Source organism: Diadema antillarum, unplaced genomic scaffold (genome assembly GCF_040938485.1).
Source record: "Diadema antillarum isolate AM-2024a unplaced genomic scaffold, OU_Dant_1.0 scf00000201, whole genome shotgun sequence".
NCBI lineage: Eukaryota > Metazoa > Echinodermata > Echinoidea > Diadematoida > Diadematidae > Diadema > Diadema antillarum.
The window spans coordinates 3019285-3041401 of record NW_027271090.1 but is presented as its reverse complement, the minus strand read 5'-3'; the positions used below and the strand labels follow the sequence as shown (position 1 = coordinate 3041401).

At 38.7% G+C, this 22117-nt stretch overlaps 1 protein-coding gene across 1 annotated transcript; it reads left to right on the top strand.

Moving 5' to 3' along the window:
• Positions 1–6189: 6189 nt before the first annotated feature.
• On the top strand, positions 6190–14023 carry LOC139723835 (uncharacterized). Its single transcript, XM_071635041.1, has 5 exons — positions 6190–6602; positions 8272–8369; positions 11218–11401; positions 12220–12387; positions 13863–14023. The coding sequence occupies exons 1-5, from the start codon at positions 6221–6223 to the stop codon at positions 14021–14023; spliced, it is 993 nt and encodes a 330-aa protein (XP_071491142.1). The 5' UTR covers positions 6190–6220.
• Positions 14024–22117: the final 8094 nt, after the last annotated feature.

Here is a 22117-nt window from a genome sequence, read left to right as displayed (position 1 = left end):
ATCAGTCGCCGTAGCGACATTTCTAGTTTATTATTTGTTCAAAATGCCGTCAATAGACATTTTAGTGTCAATGTACACGGTGGAGGGGAGAAGCCAGGACAGGAAAAGGCCCCCAATATAAACTGAATTCATGTATTAGAAGAAGTTTAGGACCATGATTATTATGGTATGTCCCTGTTCCAAAACTCAGCCATTTGAGTATGAAAAATCAGTCTTTCCGAACTATGTTTGAGTTTACATTTTTGTAAATACGTGTTTATGGGTAAATAAGCCAATTTGGAGTTTCTAGTCAGCTCATGTGCTGATGAATCTTACAAATGATCTTACTTTTTTCTCAATTTGTTTAGGCACTTCACTCATTTTAAAAGTAACAAAATGCATAAGCTTGCATGACGTAACAATTTATGGAATTCATCAGTCATGATCAATAAAGGATGGACTCGCATATACCAGGCGACCAGAATAGTCCATTAATAACAGTTTTGGGAAATCCTCCATTTTATTACTTTGCATTGAATGCATCAACAGTCTTTTTTGTTGATATTGCCTAATGCCCTTTTTGCTGTCAGACGGATGTGCTGGCAAGCAGCATTCATTAGGATAACATGATATCATTTCATCACAGATGCTTATCTCAGTGAATTTAAAAACCAAGATGCCTTTTGACATTACGAATGACTTTTTTTCCTGCTCATGTGCAAAAGGGAACTGCTAACTGGCTTATTCCCTCCCCCACAGCCACCGTGACCGACCCTTTGCTAATTTTGCCCACTCTATGTCTAGTCTAGTGATCTAGTCTAGCTACTAGTACGAACTACTGTCCGTACGTAGATGATCCTAGCTAAAAGACTCTTGTACCGTACCACAGCCATCTGGTAGAGATGCATCTATGAGTACCCGGTACATATTGCACATTTTGGTATGTGGTGGGGACAACATGCATCCATGGCAAGTTGCAAAGGAGGGAAATGTAGAAAAAATGGCAATTGACCAACATTGGGAAAAGTCTCCACCTGATATGTTCCAACAATGGAGCAGTTTGCCACTACATTTGCAAAGTTTGTGTTAGTTCTCACAAAGAAATGTTTTGTGTACCATTGCTGAACTACAGCTAGTTTCATACATGAAGAACATGTTGATATGTCACTTAAATGAAAGCAATGCAAATGTTCCAGTTTTATAGTAACAGGCAAAATGTTTCCAAGGAGAGTTGATAGCTTGTATAAAATAGCTATTTTCTCTTCTTTTTCTCTTTCTCTCTCTTTCCTTTGTCTGTGTTGTTTATTGGTTTGTGCGTGCATGCTTGTTGGAATGTGTGTGTGTTTGTGTGTATGTGTGTGTATGCTAACTGTTTTTTTTTTTTCTCCTGAGGACCTATCCCCACAATTTAAATGGATAGTATAGTTTTGGTTGAGACCTAAATCAAGGTTTCTAAAATTTTTTGACGAGATACTGAGAAACCTCTTATGAAATATGAAAGAGCATGTCATTCTATGAGGAATTCAACGTTTATTTGATGAAAATTGGTTTTGAAATGGCTGAGATATCCTAAAAAGGGTGATTCTAATAAAGTGTGGGACCCACATTTTATTACTATCGCTTTGTTTTACCAAGGAGGTATACCTCCTTGGTTTTACTTTGTGTTCGGATGTTTCAGTGATTCCAAACCAGATTTTCATCAAATAAACTTTGAATTCCTCTTAAAATATGTTATGCTCTGTACTATATCATAAGTGATTTCTTGGTATCTCGCAAAAAGTTAAAAGCCCAATTCTCATCTCCACCAATACTGTACCATCCCTTTAAGCACCTGCTTTTTTGTAATTTTCAGATATAAATATGGGGAACTACAGTGATTTTTAGTGTTTTTCTATGACTTCAATCTTTAAATTTCATTCTCCATAACTTTTAAACATTTTTTGTTACTATTGTTTTGTGAGTTGATGTGTATAGGCCCTACAAATTGTTTATTTTGATTTGAAGAAAACTTAAAGGACAAGTTCACCTCATATACACATGGATTGAATGAAAGCAGCAATGTAGAACACATCAGTGAAAGTTTGGGGAAAATCTGATATTTTGTTCAAAAGTTACAAATTCATTTTTAAAGTATCTGTGCAGTCACTGCTGGATGAGAAGACTATGACAGTGTATGATGTCACTTGCGTATAACGATATTTATAAGGAAAATATAAAGAGGATTTCACTATTTTTTTTTGAAAAAAAGTGCACATATTGTGATATCCTCAACTTGTCACTGACATCATGTTAAATTATTTCTTCTGCCTTCCGAAAGAGGCAAATCAAATTTTCTTTTATAATTTGAGAATTCAATGGAAAATATATTGAATTTCCATTATATTTTCTTCATATTGTTGTACACATGTGGCATCATGCACTGTAGTAGTCTTCTCATCCAGCAATGACTGCACAAGCAGAAACACACGCAAAAAAAAAAATAAATCATAACTTTTGAACGGAATGTCCGATTTTCCTCAAACTCTTACTGTCTGTTCTGTTGCTGCATGCACTCAATCCCCATGTCTATGAAGGTGGACTTGTCCTTTCAAGGCAAATGCAAATATTTACTATCTGCAGATGAAATACAAACCCAGTATAGAGCTTTTTCTAAAATGTGAGTCAAGGATAGAAACAGCCAGTGTAAATTTTGAAGCAGTTTAATCAATTGATGTTAAGTAAATCTGATAAAAATACAAAATGTGAATAATAGATGAAATAATTTGTAAATGTTTCAAGTCTAAACTGTCAACAATTATCGTTTATTGAGAAAAGTCATTAATGAAGTCAGACGACTCAACCATGTGCCTCATGGAGGTCAGAGGTCGCATGCTGATTTGCCTCTAAACATGCACCAACAGTACTTGCAAACAGTTTGTGGATATGTACATGTGTATGCTGTAAAATGATTGGAAGAGCTGTGCTTATGGAAGATACAATGTAAGACATTCTGCAGAAGTCATGCACAGATGTTCAAAGCGTTAATGCATTTTTACCTAGAGAAGCACTCTGAGAGCGCAGACCTCCGCAAAGCAGCTCATTTCCACAAATGATCTTGTTCGTCCCTAGCTCTAGGTCAATGATTTCCACCCAGATTTAATGCATGCTTGAGATCACCTGATGTCCTAGTACAGAAGCCCTTAAGTAGTTACGTCTTCAACTTCGATCAGCTGCGTGGCGCAGGCGCCTTGCCCCAGCAGAAACTAGAGCGCACACTTTAATGCACGTATATATGAAAACCTAAAAAATGCACAGCATGAACTCCCAAATTCTTGGAGTTCGTTGACCCTACTTGCCAAAATATCGAAAATCCTGCATAAAATCCATAAAAATTCCTGGATCACTACCAAAATTTAATCATCTGTTCCTTGTGTCATTTTCAACCTTTCCTGCAAGTTTTTATCTGAAACCATTACCGACTTTTCGTTAATTTAGGTGATGAAAACATTTACCTCTTCCCGTGGCAGAGGTAAAGATGTTTTATGCTCTTTGGGAATAGTCAACTTCAGTCTAGGCTATTCTTTGACTCTGTGTGTAATTTCATTAAGATCAGTGATAAAGCTGTACACAGTTCTAGTGGTGGATCCAGAGGGGGGGGGGGTTGGGGGTTGGGGGGGGGGCGCAACCGGCACATGCCCCCCACCCTTTATTTTTCGTTAAAGACAAAACAAATGAAAAGAAAAAAATGAAATGAAACCCGGAAGTGGCACCAGAAATATTAGTCACGCCTCCCCCCCCCCCCCCCCCCCAGTGCCGTATATTAAGAGAGTCTGGCCAACTCGGTTTTCGGTTTAGGTGTTTTGAAGCCTGTGATTGGTCAAAAGCTGGTCCCGTGACCTACAGGCGCCATGTCGTACCAAAGTCAATCACGCAGGCGCGAGCAGAGCTCATACGCAGTGCCCATTGTTCATTACGCGCAGCTACGCGCTAATATTGCTTGCCTTGGGGACTTCCCCTGAATATCAGTCATGGTGCAGTGGGGCTATGTCATTGCCGTAAGGTTGTCAACTTTATTGAAGTAGAAGGTACAACACGAAAGATATCTTGATATCTTATTGCCATAAACTGAAGATTCGTCATGCCTACCTGCGCAGCATGGCGTTGCGCGAACCGACCTGGCTCTTAATGTAATGATGCACCGTTTTCCGACAGATCCAAAACAAAGGAAAAAGCGGGAAATCAGAGTGCGACGGGAAAATATATATCTGATTTGTTTTCTTTGGATTCCTCGCGGTGTCTTTCAGACTATCCAAGTTTTGATTCACATTTGTATGTCTCCGCCATCTATAACATAAGAAAGTGTTGCCTGAGGCATTTGTTTTGGTCGTCCGTCCGTCCTTCCGTCTGTCCTTCATATCGCAATCAATATTGTGGACACCGTTTGAGGTAATGAAACTTGACATGTATGCTTGTGTGAGTGGACGAAGTTTTGTTTTTAGCTTATAGGGCCTAAACTTTTGTGTAAACACGCTCAAAGTGAAAGGTCAAAATCATGTATATAATGGTTAAATTCTTAAAATATCACTATTTCCCCCATATCTATATGCAATATCTGGAGGTATAAGTACAGGTATTTCCAAACGAAACTTACTGCCTGACCGTGATTTTCTCGTGATTGTATTTATTTTTATTTTCTTTTAGGGGGGGGGGGGGGGGGGGTATGGGAGGGGGGTAAGGGTCAAGGATCAATGTCAGGTAAAATGTAATATTAAAATTCTACTATCTATTGTTGAAATACTATTACCCATGCAGTTCCTTAATACCTTGGAAATTACCCAATTCACAAACTTAAAACAAAATATGGTACACGTATTTGCATACCCTCATTACTACACAATGACGCGTGATAGGGAAAGATTTTGGCCATGATGGTCAAAGGTAGGTGAAAATACTGAAATGACAGAATTTTATATTGTTTTAAAATAACCGTTGAAAGTGTTGCCATGAAAATAGTAGTAAGTAAAAAGTAGTGAGAAGTAAGCAAAAGTAAAAATGCTCAAATTCCTTAATACTTCCTCTCTTAAACAATAAAAGACATCCATTCATACCTAATTCAAGGAAAGTAAACATTCGACGCATCAAATTTAGTGACAAATTTGCCATTTTTTCTGCCAATTATGTGAAACTGTCGTGTAACATTGTCAAGACGTACTCTACACCTGCTGAGAGAACAATGTAATATGGCGGAGGAATACCGGTCGCCATTAGAACATCTTTATTTGTGTGGGTTTTTTTTAATTATTATTTGGTACAGATGTCACTGAGGATATCCCTCATAAAGTACAGTACTTGTGCTTTCGTTCAACATGTTTTTTTTAAATATTATTTTTAAACAATTTTAGATCATTTTTACATACCTTTATATCGGTGACGTTTTCATGTTGTACATTGTACATAGGTACATACTAATCGGCCTTCATGTCAGTTTCACACATAATGGGACTAAATAGGATGGTAATTGATGATTACAATGTATTTACGTGCGAAACAGTAATAACTGTGGAATTCGTCTATCCTCTGCACAGCTAGAATTGTAAATTTATATATCATGTTGTTATACAATATTCTTGTTCCCTGGACAACGACTTACTGTGAATTCTTCTTTTATTTTCACAGCAATAATTCATCATATATTCAGGAGTTATGTCCTTTAGACAGCTTCCCTATTATTTATACGGTATACCTGTGTGCTTATTGTGTCTATTTGAATGTGTAAAATGATTGATTGTTGGCTTTGTTCAACATGGATGGAATGAAAGAATGTCCCCCCCCCTCAACCTACCCCCTTTCTCTCCCCCCCCCTCTCTCTCTCTCTCTCTCTCTCTCTCTCTCTCTCTCTCTCTCTCTCTCAAGCAACACCGTGCCTTTGGGACTCCTGCGCGTACACACTTAACCCACCAAGCGCACACGCTAAAACCATAAGCGCACTGTACGCTGGGTAACGACATGGCGTCCAATTTATGAGTTGGCCAGACTCTCTTAATATACGGCACTGCCCCCCCCCCCCCCCCCCCCCCCTTACAGAATTCCTGGATCCACCCCTGAGTTTGGTATAGGATTCGCAAATAATATACATTACATATGGTATCCAGATGCTACTGGGTCATTAGCCATTTGTGTTTCATGCAAAAAATACTTGTATCCTGTCTTTATCTTCTCTGTCACTCACACAGGGCATACATGTGTGGCCTTGTTGGCAGTCATGATGACCTTAGTGTGTGTTGCAGCAACAACTACACCTGCTGGTACCACCACCACCACAGCACCAACAGTAGCAGCCAGTACTACTGCAACTACCTCAGAAGGTATGGCGGCAACTTCAACAACTCCAACTCAAGCAACAACGCATGCTACAACAGTAGCAACAACTGCTGCTACAACTGATGCTACAACTGCTGCCACAACTGATGTTACAACTGATGCTACAACTGCTGAAACTACTGCAGCAACTACTGCCAGTGCAACTGGGACAACGTCAGGTACCATGACAGCCAACTTAACTACTAGTACCACATCAGATTCGACAGCTAACATTACAACACCTGATTCAACAGGCAACATTTCTACAGCTTCACCAACCACTGGTAAGAATTTGAGAAGAGAATTCTGTCTAAAGCATTGCAGTTCAGTCCAGTGTAAGTTTTGCAGTTGGTCAGATAAACAGTCAGTTATCTTTTTATTCATACATTGTAGATGTATAGTGAGAATTTAAGTTTCAGTATAACAGCAGTACCGGTATATTATGGGTCCTGTGACTTATCAGTTCCAGACACAAAATAAGATGAATCTGGCTAAACACTGACATAACCTTTAAGAAAACTATTGACATTGTACCTAAAAGATATATTTGTACATGTACATGCATGGACCCTTAGGGTCCATGGTACATGATTTTAGACTATAATGTCACTGTATTACACAGGCTTGGAACGCAAAATTTTGCACGCTTATGATAAATGAAATTGAAATTCTTTTGAAATTCTTTAAGCCTTCCCTGGGAGAGGAATCTTTTCTCTACCTGCGGATGTACATACTTTCATAATTTGGTAGCTCAAAACAAAATTGAAATTGATATAATATATTAGTAGTTTTACTGGAACAATTTTTTTTTTCAGACAAACTGTACTTTCACTGTGACATACAATGTAGATCATGTTATATGCTGCACAGCATGCATGAGTGACTCATTAACAGAATAAACACTTTATAAATTAAATACTCTTCGCTCAGGTTGTCACAGGAACTATTTGATGGATCATCAAGAAATTAAACTGCTATTCACATCGTATATTCCTTCCTACACATAGATTCCTCAACTTTTTACAAGTTGTCCAAGGCCTTTGGCGTACATTTTTGTCATAACTCTGTTGTGATCACTCCTCTGGTAGTAAGATAACAGTTATTACAAAGTCTCTGTCTTTTGCCTGAGTGCATGATGGATGTTTTTGTCTCGCTTGATAGACATTTTCCTATTTTAAGCACTAAAAAAACCCCAATATGTGTCTTGGAAGTGTCATGAGGATGTTGGCCCAACAAAAAGTGGTTCTCAAAGTAAGAGTCCCAACAAAATACTGAGAACTGCATCTGTGAACTGTTGTGGTAGCCATCCAGGGCAGTCAGGGTCTTCAAACCATATTTGAGCTACATTATTGACTTCCATTAATCATAACGATCATTCTTTATACCTTTATAATACATTTTCTTTTTTTTAAAAGAATGTTTTACTGTTCACCTGATTTCCCACAGATGCGTACCTCCACACTATCAAGTATGAACATACTCTTCTGACAAGAATACTTCTACTGTACAGAACACAAGAACTATCAGAAAATACAGTCCAACCTCAACCTGTCCATAGCAGCCACCCAAGGAAGATGAAAAAAATTGGCCATTATAGACAGTTGGCTGCTATAGACAGGGTCTTCAGCATGGCTCATCTTTCAGTGGGATTTGTTTTTACTGGCTGTATAGGGCAGGAGGCTGCTAAGGCAGGTTTGACTGCCGCATGCATAGTTCCTTGTTCTTGATTTGAAGTTGGTATCGTCATTGGGGTGGATTCTAGTTGGCGACCTGGCGTCAACTTGTTAAGTCCCCGCGGAGACTTCTCGGAGGAGTTGTGAGAGAATCGAAAAGGAAAAAAAAAAACAGAAGTCCAGTCAAGATCAGCCTGCGTAAAGTTGACTGTACCATAGTAGACAAAGTGTGAGCCAGTGAAAAAGCAAATGAAATGACTTGTTTTTTGTCTTCCTTCAGGGCCCTTGGATGGTGTGAAGTGGCATGTCAGGGATAAAAACAATAACCTGTGCATGCTCATGGATTTTGGCGGAACAATCTCATACAATGTACAGAATGTAAGTATTTGTGTATTCACTCTTTCTCTTCTAACTAGTTAAAACTTAGACCTGTCCAAGCTCAGGAGAGAATCTCACTTTTTACCTCCGCTGTGGGAGGAGGTTATGTTTTCGTTATCGTTTGTTTGTTTGTTAGTTAGTTTGTCTGTGTGCAAAATGACTCAAAAAGTACATTTGTAGTGAACTCATTGGAATGAAACTTGCAGGAAAGGTTTAGAACGACACAAGTAGCAAACGATTAACTTTTGGTAGTGATCCGAGAATTTTGGGGGAATTTATGAAGGATTTTTGATATTTTGGCAGGTAGGGTCGATGAACTTGGGAGTTCAGGCCGCGCGTATTTGAGGTTTGCATGCGCGCACTAAAGTGCGTGCTCTAGTTTCTGCTAAGGCGAAGCGTGCCGTGCAGCTGAGGGTTTATGACGTAACAAAGGCTTATCAAGAAAATATTTGAGAATTCCACAAAATTTTATTTTTTTTAAATGAAAATAACACATTCCATCAACTTGATACTAATATATGTTAAGGGTAGTAATTGTTCCCCCCTGCTTTCTGAAAGCGGTTAGTCAAGTGCTCTTTCAAGAAAAGTGAAAGCATGTTGAATTTTCTTTATATTAAAATGTTATCATACAAGTGTATGTGTATGTTCTGCCTGACAGTGATTCTCTTATGAATTTTAGGGTCAAAGGCCAGATGAAAATGATAACAATTTACTATTCAATACGGAAATTGCACTTTTTCTCCATACCTTGAAAATTACTCAATGCATAAACTAATGAAAGGGTCAAAGTCAAGTTAAAGGTCTTAAATCCCCAAATTCATGCTAACCTATTCATCCAATTAAATTTTGGTCTAGGAAGGTGAACATTCAACATATTTGTGACAAACATGTCATTTTAATATTTTGCCAATTTTGTGAAAATGTAATCACACACTGTTCACATGTACTATAGACCTATTAGGAGAATCATGCATTATGGCGGAGGCATACCAGTTGCCATAGCGACATTTCTAGTTATTTTAGTGCTAGCTTCTGGTTGCCCGAAATGCGCGAAAATTTCAACACTGTGAAAATTTCCACTTAAAGGACAAGTTCACCTTCATAAACATAAGGATTGAGAGAATGCAACAATAATAGTAGAACACATCAGTGAAAGTTTGAGGAAAATTGGACAATCGATGCAAAAGTTATGAATTTTTAAAATTTTTGTGTTGGAACCGCTGGATGAGGAGACTACTACAGCTTGTGAGTCATATGCGTACAACAGTATAAAGAAAATGTAAAAGAAAATTCAACAAATTTTTACTTTTTTCGCATAATAAAAGAGCACTTGACTTGCCTCTTTCTAAAGGCGGGGGGAATAATATTACCCATAACATTTGTCGGTAACGAGTCAGGGGAATGTGTACTTTTTTCAAAAGATGGAATTTTGTGAAATTCTCTTTATATTTTCCTTATATTGTTGTACGCATGTGACATCTAAGTTATACATACACTGCAGTAGTCTTCTCATCCAGCGGTTACTGCACAAAAACTTCAAAAATTCATAACTTTTGAACGGATTGTCTGATTTTCCTCAAACTTTCACTGATGTGTTCTACTAATATTGCTACATTCTCTCAATCCTTATGTTTATGAAGGTGAACTTGTCCTTTAATGCATTCCACAGTGTGCGAGTTATGTGTCTGGGAGTAGTTGAGCATTTCATAGCATCAGTTTCACTGATAAGATCCTCTCTTGTGAGCAAAATCAATTATAGTACATGTTTTTGAAATTACTGCACTGTTATAGACTAAGTTGAGTCATAGACAAGCATGTTAAAGAAAATCTGTACAGGTGAAAACTTCTCGCAATAAGTGGTATCTGTATTTACTGAAGTGTGATGCACCTATGCAGCCAAGACATATTGATGCTCAAAGAGGAAAAAAAAAAGAGGGGAAGGGGGGGTTAAGCCGAAAGTGCCATTTCTCTAGTTCAATGAAGAGACTCATATGTCATCATGTGTTAGCACATGTACTGGCAGTACAGGGTTGGTCCATTTGATGAAATTCAAACTTGGTCATCATTTCATCCAGTATGCATTCTGGTATTTGTAAAGATTTGGCAGGTATTGCTTTCAGAGGAGTGAAATGCAGAGTTATTTAACAGACTCTACCAAAAGGTTTAGTCCCCATGAAAGTCTCTTGGTTGGGGCTACAGTGGGGTCAGGACATTGCAAATCATCATCATCATCATCATCATCGTCATCATCGTCATTACGATTATGATCATCCTCATCATCATCATTATCATCATCATTGTCATCATCATGTTCATCATCATCTTCATCCTCCTCCTCCTCATCATCATCATCATTATCATCATCATCATCATCATCATCATCATCTCTTACTAGTTCTTGGTATCAAAATCAATCTCATGACAACATTCTCCCTGAAATGAATATATTATTCAGAGGGTTGAAGGTTCAGGTGTTAGTTCCTTCAATTTGTCTCCCTCTACAACCTGAACCATCACCCCTCTGAATAATATATTTCTTTCATTTAATGTGCCTTGTCCGCCTTGTACTACTTGACATAACAATGTCGGAATTTCGGAGCTTGGGTATTCATTCCTTGCTCATCATGTCACTGCCAGCAACCAGAGACAGCTTGGTGGTAGTGTCGCTGCCCGGAAAGCAGTAGATGACAGGTTCAAGTCCCAGTGGTTCATTTTTTCCCGATATGTTTGTTAATTACAGATCAGCAGTTGCGATCTTAACAAAAATGTGATTTGTAGAGGGAGACAAATTGAAGAAACTTACACCTGAACATTCTCCCTGTTGCAATATCACTTTCTGATTTTGCAGGTAACTGTAGAGATTCCAGATTCCGGCGAGACCAGCAAGTCCACGTGCAGTTCTAAGGAGTCGGAATTCACCTTGAGATTTGTAGCATCCAACGCCATCTGGGAGTTATCCATGAGCTTCTTTCACGCCGTCGATACGTATAGCATGACAGCTATTGTTGTTAGTCTATATGAGATAAATGGACGTAAGTTTGACGATGTTTATTTTTTGCTTCAATTTCTCAAGTGTATCAGTATGACCATCTGGAAAAAAGGGCTTAGAAACTTTTTTGTAATAAGTGGTGTATAGCTTTTTCAGTGGCGGATCCAGAGGGGGGCGCAACCGGCGCACGCCCCCCCTTTATTTTTCGTAAAAAACAAAAGAAATAAAAAGAAAAACAATGAAATGAAACCCGGAAGTGGCACCAGAAATATTAGTCACGCCCCCCCCCCTTTACAGAATTCCTGGATCCGCCCCTGTTTTTTCATGTATTATTGTTATTATTATTTTTTTATTATTTTTATCATTATGTAGTACTCCTTGTCGGAATTTTGACCCAGTGTATTGTTACTACTATCTACTAATCACAAGACAGGCATGCAAACAGGATTTTTTAGGGAGGGGTGCATAGTGGACCTTTCTGCAGGCCAATCGAAATGGGGGGGGGGGGGGGTGTTGGCGGGTCAAGGGTCAATGGTAAATTGATTTTCATCACCACAGATAGCTCTGTGGTTCTTCAATCTGGTCCTTAGATTGGTCCTTACTGTAAATAGTTGATATTCAGAAACAGGGGTCCTAATAACAGGTGGGACACACCTCTCATTAGGACCACTTTGATTTATACTTTGTTTCTGGATATCTCAGCCGTTTCAAAAACTCCTCTTAGAAATGCGTGCTCCGTTATATCTAAGGCTCAGCGATTTATAATTATCTCACAAAAAAAAAATAGAAACTGAATTCCCCATAAAAATAAATGCTCCAATTTTTCATCACCTTGTGTGTTTTGTTCTGCTGTATCTTAAGGCCTGATTACCTTTTCATCGAGTAGCGAAAACATTGAGGTTCCTGTCGGCTCTTACTACTCCTGCAACTCTTTCAATGCCAGTTTGGTGTCGTTCAATGTGAACCTGACCAAGCCTCACCTTCAGCCGTTTGTCGGACTTACTGAGAGTAGGACCACCCTGGGCAAAGGTGAGAACTTTGTTCATAATTATGACGCCAGGTGGCTGCTTAGGGTTGGAACATGATGATACAGTGGGAAGGCTCTGGGGTATCTTGAAACGGGAGTTCAGGAGCTACACTCTTAATACCCAGAGTGAACATCCTCAGTTCGATGTGTTTAAAACGCAATATTTCTCCTGTGCCTGGTATGCATTGTTTATTTTATCTTTGTTCTGCTGCAAATCTTTAACACACCATTGCCTAGTGTGAACATCGTCAGATAAGATCTATAGACCACAATATGTTGATTGTCCATGGTGCGCATTGTTTTTTGTATCTTTATTTTGTTGCAAATTTTAACACACCACGCAAAGCAGATAATGGTTACCGTACCAATCCTATGCAAAGACTATAGGAGGTTGACGGAAAGAAGTCCATAGGGGGTTTCCGGGCAAAGTTTCCCTTGCTAGAGTTCACACTGCCCAAAGATTAAAAAGCTTCCCTGGTTCCAGGAAATATCCCTAGTTTGAGTGGGAAATTTCGCGAGAGGTTTCATGATAATTTTTTTGGACGTTTGCGGTCATACAGGGAAAACTTCGAGATCTTATAGATCGCAATCTTAAAGGGACTGTACAGTACTGGTTGATGTGGGGATTCATGTTTCGAACATTCCTAAGTGAGATAATGAGAAACCTCTCATGAAATATGAAAGAGCATGTAACTTTAAGAAGGATTCAGCGTTGATGAAAATTGGTTTTCAAATGGCTGAGATATCAAAAAAAGTGATAATAATAAAAGGCGACAGGCCACGCCTTTTATTAGGATCTCTTTGTTTCACCTTGTTTTGGATATCTCAGCCATTTCCAAACCGATTTTCATCAAAGAAACTTTTGATACCCTTTAGAATTGCATGCTCTTTGACATATCATAGAGTGGTTTGAGTGGGAAATTTTGCAAGAAGTTTCATTAGAATTTTTTAGGAAGTTTGCGGTCATACAGGCAAAACTTCGAGATCTTATAGATCGCAATCTTAAACTTTGCAGTCTTTTGCCAATGTGACCGTGGCTTGTATTTCTCTTTCAAAAAAGAAAAAACAAAACAAAACACAGTTTCTTCAGTGCATGCAGAATACTTTGGCTCATGAAGCAGTAGTGGAAAGCGTTCTTGAGTAACATCTTTGCCCATATGTGTATCTGTCTGATGAAAGCAGTGGGGTGATTTTCCCACCTCCGAGATATTTTGTATGCTTACAAGACAATGAGTATTGTTTATTAGTGGACAAATGAGTAAAGAAAATGGGATTCCATTGGGATTTGAACCCGAGACCTCCAGATTGCTAGCACGATGCTCTACCGACTGAGCTACAGAAAGCCAAAGTACTGTTTCAGAAGCTATAGCAGTGTGTATGTGTGTGACACACATGCTTAGGAGTATTGCGTAATTACAAAATAACATGGCTGCATTTACAATCTGTGTTTCATTTTTGTTTGTCCCTTTATGCATAGAATTTGTGTGTGGGAGCAACCCCCATCATGGTGTTATTGGCATCAACATCCTCATCGGAATCATCATCGCCATCATCATCATGTCCGTCGCTGTTGGCCTGACCTGGTATCTTGTCAAGCGTCGGAATGCGGGAGGTCCGCGTTACTCCAGTCTCACATAGGTGGTGGATGATGTTCGCTGGTGTTGCAAGTCCTCCTAATCCACAGAGTCGAAGAGAAAATCTTCCTAAAGAGCAAGTTCTCACACCCCAGGGCATGTAACCGGGCACCAAGGTTTAGATATTACACATCATGATTGATGAAAATTCCACATTCAACTAGACATGGGATGGTTTTATATGTTTGAAGAATGAGTTGATGTATCAACCCATGATTGTGGTATCAATTTTTTTTTTTTTTTTTGTAACAGACATGTAACATTTTTTAAGTCTTCCTCTACCTCTTCAATCTTTGAATTTGGTATTTGTGACTTTGTCTTAGAATCAAGTCTAGTTCACTTTAAATCATGAACAGAAAGTGTATGATAAATATAGTTTGGACTGAAACTTTTCCATTTCTCACTGTTTTGCGGAAAAGTAGTTTTTTGAAAGTGGCCTTCATTGAGCACCTCTCCAACACTGGAGAACGGCTCCAAATAAATTTGTGACAACTAGGGGAGGGTGGAGATTGTTGCCTTTAAATCGTTTGCATGAAACATGCACTCAAACACATGTGCTTTCAACGAGAACACACACATACAAACACCAGGCCAACACTCACTACCGGAAATGCGTCACTAATTTTAAGTTGGGATTATTGCTGGTGTTAGCACTGAGATAGCAGTAACACTAGCACTAACACTATCACTGAATGTGAAATCACCCAGTGTAAGTACTATAACGGTTGGTATCAATCCAAACTACAATTTTAGTGTCAATAAGCCTTTTTGTGTGAAGGTGTATGTGGACTTACAGCCACAAAGATACTACTTTCATATTAGTGAACTCATACACAACAGATACTAGCGTGAGCAAAGCCTACTTTTAATTAACGCAATATCTATGGCTGGCTGATTGGCTTAATTCTAAATTGTAGAGAAGGCTGGCTGATTGGCTTAATTCTAAATTGTAGAGAATGCTAAAATCCCTGTTTAGAATGGTTAAATCAGCTTTTTTTCTTTCTTTTTTATCAACTGAAATTTGCAGTTATGTGAAAGTACAACTCATTTGCCAACAGTCGATGCTGAAATGAAGTGAAATAGAATATTAGAGCTACCACTCTCTACTTACCGGATTTATAAACATATGTGTGTGCGTGTGTGTGAAAGTGAAAAATTTTTATCACACTTGGTTGATTTGCTCATAAAAAGATCCATTTTTGCATTGTTTATTTTGTTAACACATTTAAAGTGATTGTGTAACTTTCATTTGTTTTGTATTGAATTAGAAATGAAAATAACTAAAAAATATAGAGTTTTATATCAGTTTTTATTAACAGATTATGATGTATCATAACCTTGTTAGATTTACAAAAACTGTAGCTCCAGGATCTAATCAGTTGAAATGCATAAGACTCAAAGGACCAATATCAGAAACCTGCAAAGCAGATATTCGAATAAATTGCATTACTTGCACATTTTGTGCTAATTTGACATGCGCACGTAGCTGAAATAATTTTGCAATATATTTACTTTTTTTTTCACCTCAACACTTGTGATATATGTACAATCCATTAGGGGTTACAAAAGCATGGGTGGTATGTCTCCGGTATTTGAGTTAAAGGAGCAGCCAGTGTTGAATGATTTTCATTGAGGCACCAGAACAAGATTCTAAAGAGGTACAATGAAAAAATCAAACAAGGAAGTTATGTAAAAATGCAACTGCTTCAGCTTATCTTGCCCTTATTGAATCTCCATGTCTTTCATTGTGCCAAATTGTTAATGTGTTCTGGAATTTCAGTCTTCCAAATTTGTGTACACGTGTAATCCCCTTGATGTGCATGCATCATGCAAGTTTAGACAATCCTACCTGAACAGTAATAACAGTTGGTGTCGAGAATTACCCAAATGATTTACTGCAGTCAATCCTGACTTAGTGGCCACCTGTCTTTAGTGGCCAGTTGCTTTTTATGTAGCCACTAGCAACTCTTAACTCGGCTAATGAGAAATCTTAAGATTTGTGAAGGTACAATGTAGTTTGAATTCTTTAAGTACATGTGTAATATCTCATACTCCTTGCCATTCATTATATAAATACGCACCCATGTGACACCTATCATAGAAATTACTTGACGAACTAAGAGCAGAGTTATTAGCCATGTTTTTATAAAGGCCACCTCCCCTTTTGGGTGTGGCAGCTCTTTGCAGGCTTGACTTAACATTGCACGGACAAAAGTGAATGCAGTATTGTGGTAGTGCATATCTTTGTAATCGGTAAGCCTGTTCACACTCACAATAACAATATGTTTAGATAGAGGTTATTGCAGACCTTCTCTTGAAGTGCACCTGCAACTGAGACATTTGAAAAACTGAATAGGTCTTCATGGAAACTATAAATTATGTTATAGCTTTTCAGGTTCGAAAAAGGTGCAAATTGGAATGTGCTGGTGCATGTGTGTTCTCTCTGACCAAATTAGCAAAAGCCTTTTTGCGCTGATGAAGTTAAATTCAAATTGCCACTTTCTATCTGGCTGTTTTCAACTGCTCTGCTAATGGAAAGACATTCCATGTTTTGAAGAGTTTATGGTTCAGCGGTCATTGCTGGTCATTGCTTTTAAACTGTGAACTGGCTTATCGTATCTTCGCGAAGTGTTTCTCTGGTGAAAAGAACACAGTGTCCCACAGTGTGAGGACCACAGTGTGAACACAGTATGGAATCTCTTCACACTGTTAAATTCGAGCGTTTTAACAGCGTGAACACAATGTGAGTCGTCAATTCACAATGTGAAGCAAAGCATTACTATGTGAACACTCTGTGAAAACCACATCACAGTGTGAAATCATCTTCACACTTTTACATTCGAGCCTTTTCACACAGCCGACTATATGAACACACTGTGAACACACTGTGAACACAGTGGGGGACACTGAGTTCTTTCCAGGGGGTTGATACATTAAGAAACACTGATGTTGTGTGTCTGGCTTCATTCTGGGCAGCGTTTCATGAAACTTGTCAGTCACTGACATCTGTTTTAAAGATAATATAAAGTCTTGGTACCTCAAAAGTTTCCCTGAGTTTCCTTGTCTTAGTTTGTGTTTCAGGTTAAAGTACCTTTCATATAACCAACACTGTGAGACTTACTCGCCCCAAAGTGCTCTCATGTCTTAGTAATCATGCAATAATGGCTTCGTACAATACGTGTATATTGATTGTCGCGGTACGGCGTCGTATGAAACTAACGGCTCATTCGAATTTTTCAGAGCCCGCTCTGCTCTGGTACGGAACCATTATTGCATGATTACTAAGACATGAGAGCACTTTGGGGCGAGTAAGTCTCACAGTGTTAGTTATATGAAAGGTACTTTAACCTGAAACACAAACTAAGACAAGGAAACTCAGGGAAACTTTTGAGGTACCAAAACTTTATATTATCTTTAAGCTGCTGAAATCCTTGCACCTGATTGGCTGAGAGCAAATTTGTCTGTGAAAATCACTGACAAAACAAATAAGAATGTGTACTGGTTCGAGGGTAATGATTCGCACAAAGTGGTAAATTTGCACAAACGTGTAAGTCTATGTCTGTGTTCACATAGTATGTTGTAAAAGTATAGTAAGCAGTTGTAGTAGATATTTTCTTATGTGTGCAGCTTTTGAAGGATTTTCAATTAAAGAGAAATGCTAAATCTGAAACATCTGTTGTTATTTCATTTTTATGTATTTGAGTGAATATTTAGATTGCATTGTATTTTGAAGTGTTATTGTGTGCTTAGATTTGAGGTTTGAAATTAACTTGGGATCTAGGGTTTGGAAATCAACTTGTTATCTAATGTTTGAAAATCAGCTCACGACCATAACAAGCAAACTTACTCAAATTTCGTACCGTGCACTCCCGTTATAACAAACTCGGTTATAACAAAATTCCGGTTACAACGAAATGAAAATCCAGGTCACAAAGTCATCAGCGCTATCTTTTTTTTTATTGTTTATTTGTTTGGTTATAACGAAATTTCAATATAACGAAAGAAAGGACTGCATTATATTGGGAGTCCACTGCAACATTGACTTCAATAATTTCGTTGGCGAGATTTCCAATTGTTCTTAATTAGCTAAATCGTCAAATTTACTGTATTATACTTTTGTTTTTGTTTTGTTTTGTTCATAATACAGATGTGATGGTCCTGAGGGTTGGCAGGTTGGACTTGTAACCAGCTGCTCCAAGGTTCAAACCCCTGCATTGACTCCTCTGTCTCTCTGTGTTGGGCTTTTTTTTTTTTCCCTTAAAAAATGCCTCCCTTACCCAGATTGATGTATGAAACACCCATCTATCAGGGCGTGGTAATTACTGTCTAGAGAGTAGTTTGGCCCATTGCGCCGGCAGTGTAATCGTGTGAGGCTTCTTTATATGTGTGTGTTTGATTTAACAGTGTTTTACCATGAAATATTGTGTTATAGTGCAGTTATGATTGATGATTATTTTTTTCTTTTAAGAGATGTAAAAATCGTTTTCTTTACATGTCTTTCTTGTGTGTGTGTTGTGTGTGTGTGTGTGTGTGTGTGTGTGTGTGTGTGTGTGTGTGTGTGTGTGTGTGTGTGTGTGTGTGTGTGTGTTTTGTGTGTGGGTATGTGTGTGTTTGCAAAATTTCTGTATGAGGAAAAACTCCACGTACTGATCTCTCCCAGCGTAGAGAGATTCCATAATGGTACCAAGATTATGTGGTACGCCCTCTGTAGGTTGTGTATATATCTCTCCTTGGGTACAGGTGCTGCACTGCCGAGCGCAGACACAATATTCTTATCACAAGGGGTCGTGGTGGTGATGGAAACGTATTGCATGGGAAGATTGGGGCAGTTGGTAACTGGCTGCAAAATGCACGCATTCTACGCACACACAGTCTCCAGTTGCGTGCACTGCAGTGCACTCCCGTTTTAACGAACACGGTTATAACGAAATTCCGGTTACGTACGAAGTAAAAATTCAGGCCGCAACATTATCGGCACCTTGTTTTTTATGGTATATTTATTTTGTTCGGTTATAACGAAATTTCGATATTACGAAAGAAAACTGCCGGTCCGGAGGACTTCGTTTATAATGAGAGTACACTGTAGTGTGTGTACACATGACACAAACAAAGATGACGACAAGTTTCCACGAAGTGACTCGTTTCTGAAAAATAGTCACCGACACTTAATCACCTCCCATTTATTACAATTTAAACAAAGAGACAATGAATATCGTATGATCATATCACCAATTAGACGGACACAATATTTTGCAAAGCTATAAATACACTTTCCCAATTCGATAAAATCGATGAATTCGATTTACACAATGAAAACAGAAAAAATACAAATGACTGAATTATTTTGATAAACGAATTTTCATCTCTTATGGCAACCAGTCTGAATCGCATTCAATAATTTCGAAAATCTACAATGTGTCGCTTTCGAGATGCGATTGTGCTCCTTCACCCTCCTCTTTATTTTCTCACATTGTATGTTTCCCACCCTTCTCCACATGCACTTGTTCTACTACCACTTCCCTCATACTTATACTTTCTCCTTTGACACATATCACATTTTTCTCTGTTTCGTCTTCATCTTAATTTTCTCCCCTTCCTCCATCCCCACACGACTCCCCTTCTTCCTCCTCGTTTCATCCTTTTCTCTGTTTTTATCCTCTCTTGTATTTCTCCTCTTCTGCTTCTCATTTTCCCTCTCTTCCTCCTCGTACTCTTCTTCTACCTCCACCTCCAACTTCTGCTCATTTTCGTCTCGTTTCATCCGTTCCTGGTTTTTATTTTAATTTTCCCATGTTTTCTCCACTTTTTCTTCTCTTTTCTTCTCCTCTTTCTTATCTCCATCCTCAATACTCTCTTTCTCCTCTTCTTCCTCATCATTTATCCCTTTCTTTCTCTGGTTTCATCTTTTATGTTTTTCTCCTCTTATGCTTCTCGTCCTTCTCCTCCTCATCTTTTCTTTTTCCTCCACCACCAATCCCTTTTCCTTTTTTCATCCTTTTTTCTTTTCATCTTCTCCTGTTTTCTCCTTTTTCTTCTCCTCTTCCTTCTCTTCCTTGCCATACTCTTCTTCCTCCACTATACCAATCCCTTCTATTCCTCCTCATTTCATTCCTTCCTCTGCTTTCATCTTCTCGTTTACCCCTTTTCTCCTCCGTTTTCCTTCTCTTCCTCCTCACATACTCTTCTTTTTGTCCTCCACCAACTTCACTTCCCCCTCATTTTATTCCCTTTCCCCTCATTTTATTCCCTTCCATTTTTACCTTCTCATATTTCTCTACTCTTCATTCTCTTCCTCCTCATACTCTTACTTTTCCTCCACCACCAACCTCTTATCTCTTCCTGCTCCTTAATCAAAGTCCAGCTCCTCTTCTCCTTCGTCCATCGCTCCAACGGTTTCACTCATTCTTCCTCGTCTCCTTAATTTGCTTTTACCCCGTTCTGTTCTCCTCCTCCTTCTTTCTATGTATTTATCCTGGTTCCCGGGCATATTTTCTCTTTTTTGTATTTTTCTAGTGTGTAGAATATCACGTCTCTTCCCCCTCTTTCTACTCTTCCTTGAATTTTACAATTACACATGTTGTGACGTCACTCCGTACTTTCTCTGTGAACATTTTGTACAGGTTTCTCTCAATTCATTTGTGATGTACCGTCGTCGATACTACAGCAGTAGTACCCGACCCCATAAACAATGAAAAATAGGGCGCTTAGATTCTCTTATAATACAATACTTCTATCAAGCTCACATGTAGGCCTATGCTTTTCCCCCTAGTTGATTACAACCGTGGGAACTACGGTGTAAAACGAAAACCCATCCACAATAGGAACAACATCAAACCTGAATATTAGCCTTGTATATTGTGACGTCATTATAGTTTTCACAACGTCGCTGCACGCTCGACTAGTACTGACAGGGTATAACGTTCTTGTACAAGTCTTTTGATTACCAAAAAATAGCAATTTCAGTTCCAAATAGTTGCAAACATAGCCCAAATAAAAACATACATAGAAGGATTAGTCCAGGGGGTTGGAAGAAAACCAGGACACCGCGTGCTGAAAATTGCAATCGATATAAAGCTACAAGAATCGTAAGTCTTCTGATTTCAAATTCCGATCGATCGATCGAAAGACATGTCCATTCGTTTTGTTTTGTTTTCTTTTTCTTTTAAGCGGAAACCAAAGTGATATCAAAGGAGTAAGACTATAGTTATTTTACTCCGAATCTCAGGAATTAACGGAATTAAAACAAGGACAAAGTACATATAGTAACATTCAGACGGTGATCCTTAACCTCGAGGATAGCTAACCTCGATGATAAGTTCTATGGGGGCGCCGAATGTCGTACGGTCGATTTCGTTACGAAGCGGCCATTTCGTCACGATATCAGTCATTTCGTCGACGATATTACTGATTTCGTAACATCACTAACACTTGGCTCCTCATGAAAACTTATCCTCGAAGTTAGCTTTCTTCCAGGCTAAGAATCACCGTCTGAACATAACTAATAGCAACAAAGGTCAAACATCGAAGAAAGCACGTGTATATAAAGGTGTCTATGTATTTTTAAGTGACTGAATCCATCTTTAACTGCCGTTTGGAATTCCACTACCATTACTTGATTGACGTCTTATGTTCAGCCTTTCCAGCAACACACTTGTCACTTAATGTTATGTCTATCATAGACAGCAGGGGCGGATCCAGGAATTCCGTAAAGGGGAGGCACCTTTACAAAATTAAAGGGGGCGCACGTCCCCCATTTTTCTTTTTATTTCTTTTGTGTTAACACACACACGCACACACACACACACACACACACACACACACACACACACACACACACACACACACACACACACACACACACACACACACACACACACACACACACACACACACACACACAGAATAAAGAGGGGCGCGCGCCCGGCTGGATCCGCCACTGTAGACGGTACCACATTCAAAGAATTGTGTGTGATCATAAGTTTCTGGGTAATCTCTGTATCTTGTTTCAATGTTTTATTTGATGTTACATCAGGCAGATAAGGTGTGTTTTCAATACCAGCTAGTCCAAAACAAGAAAACAAAGTTTAAAAGAAGATTC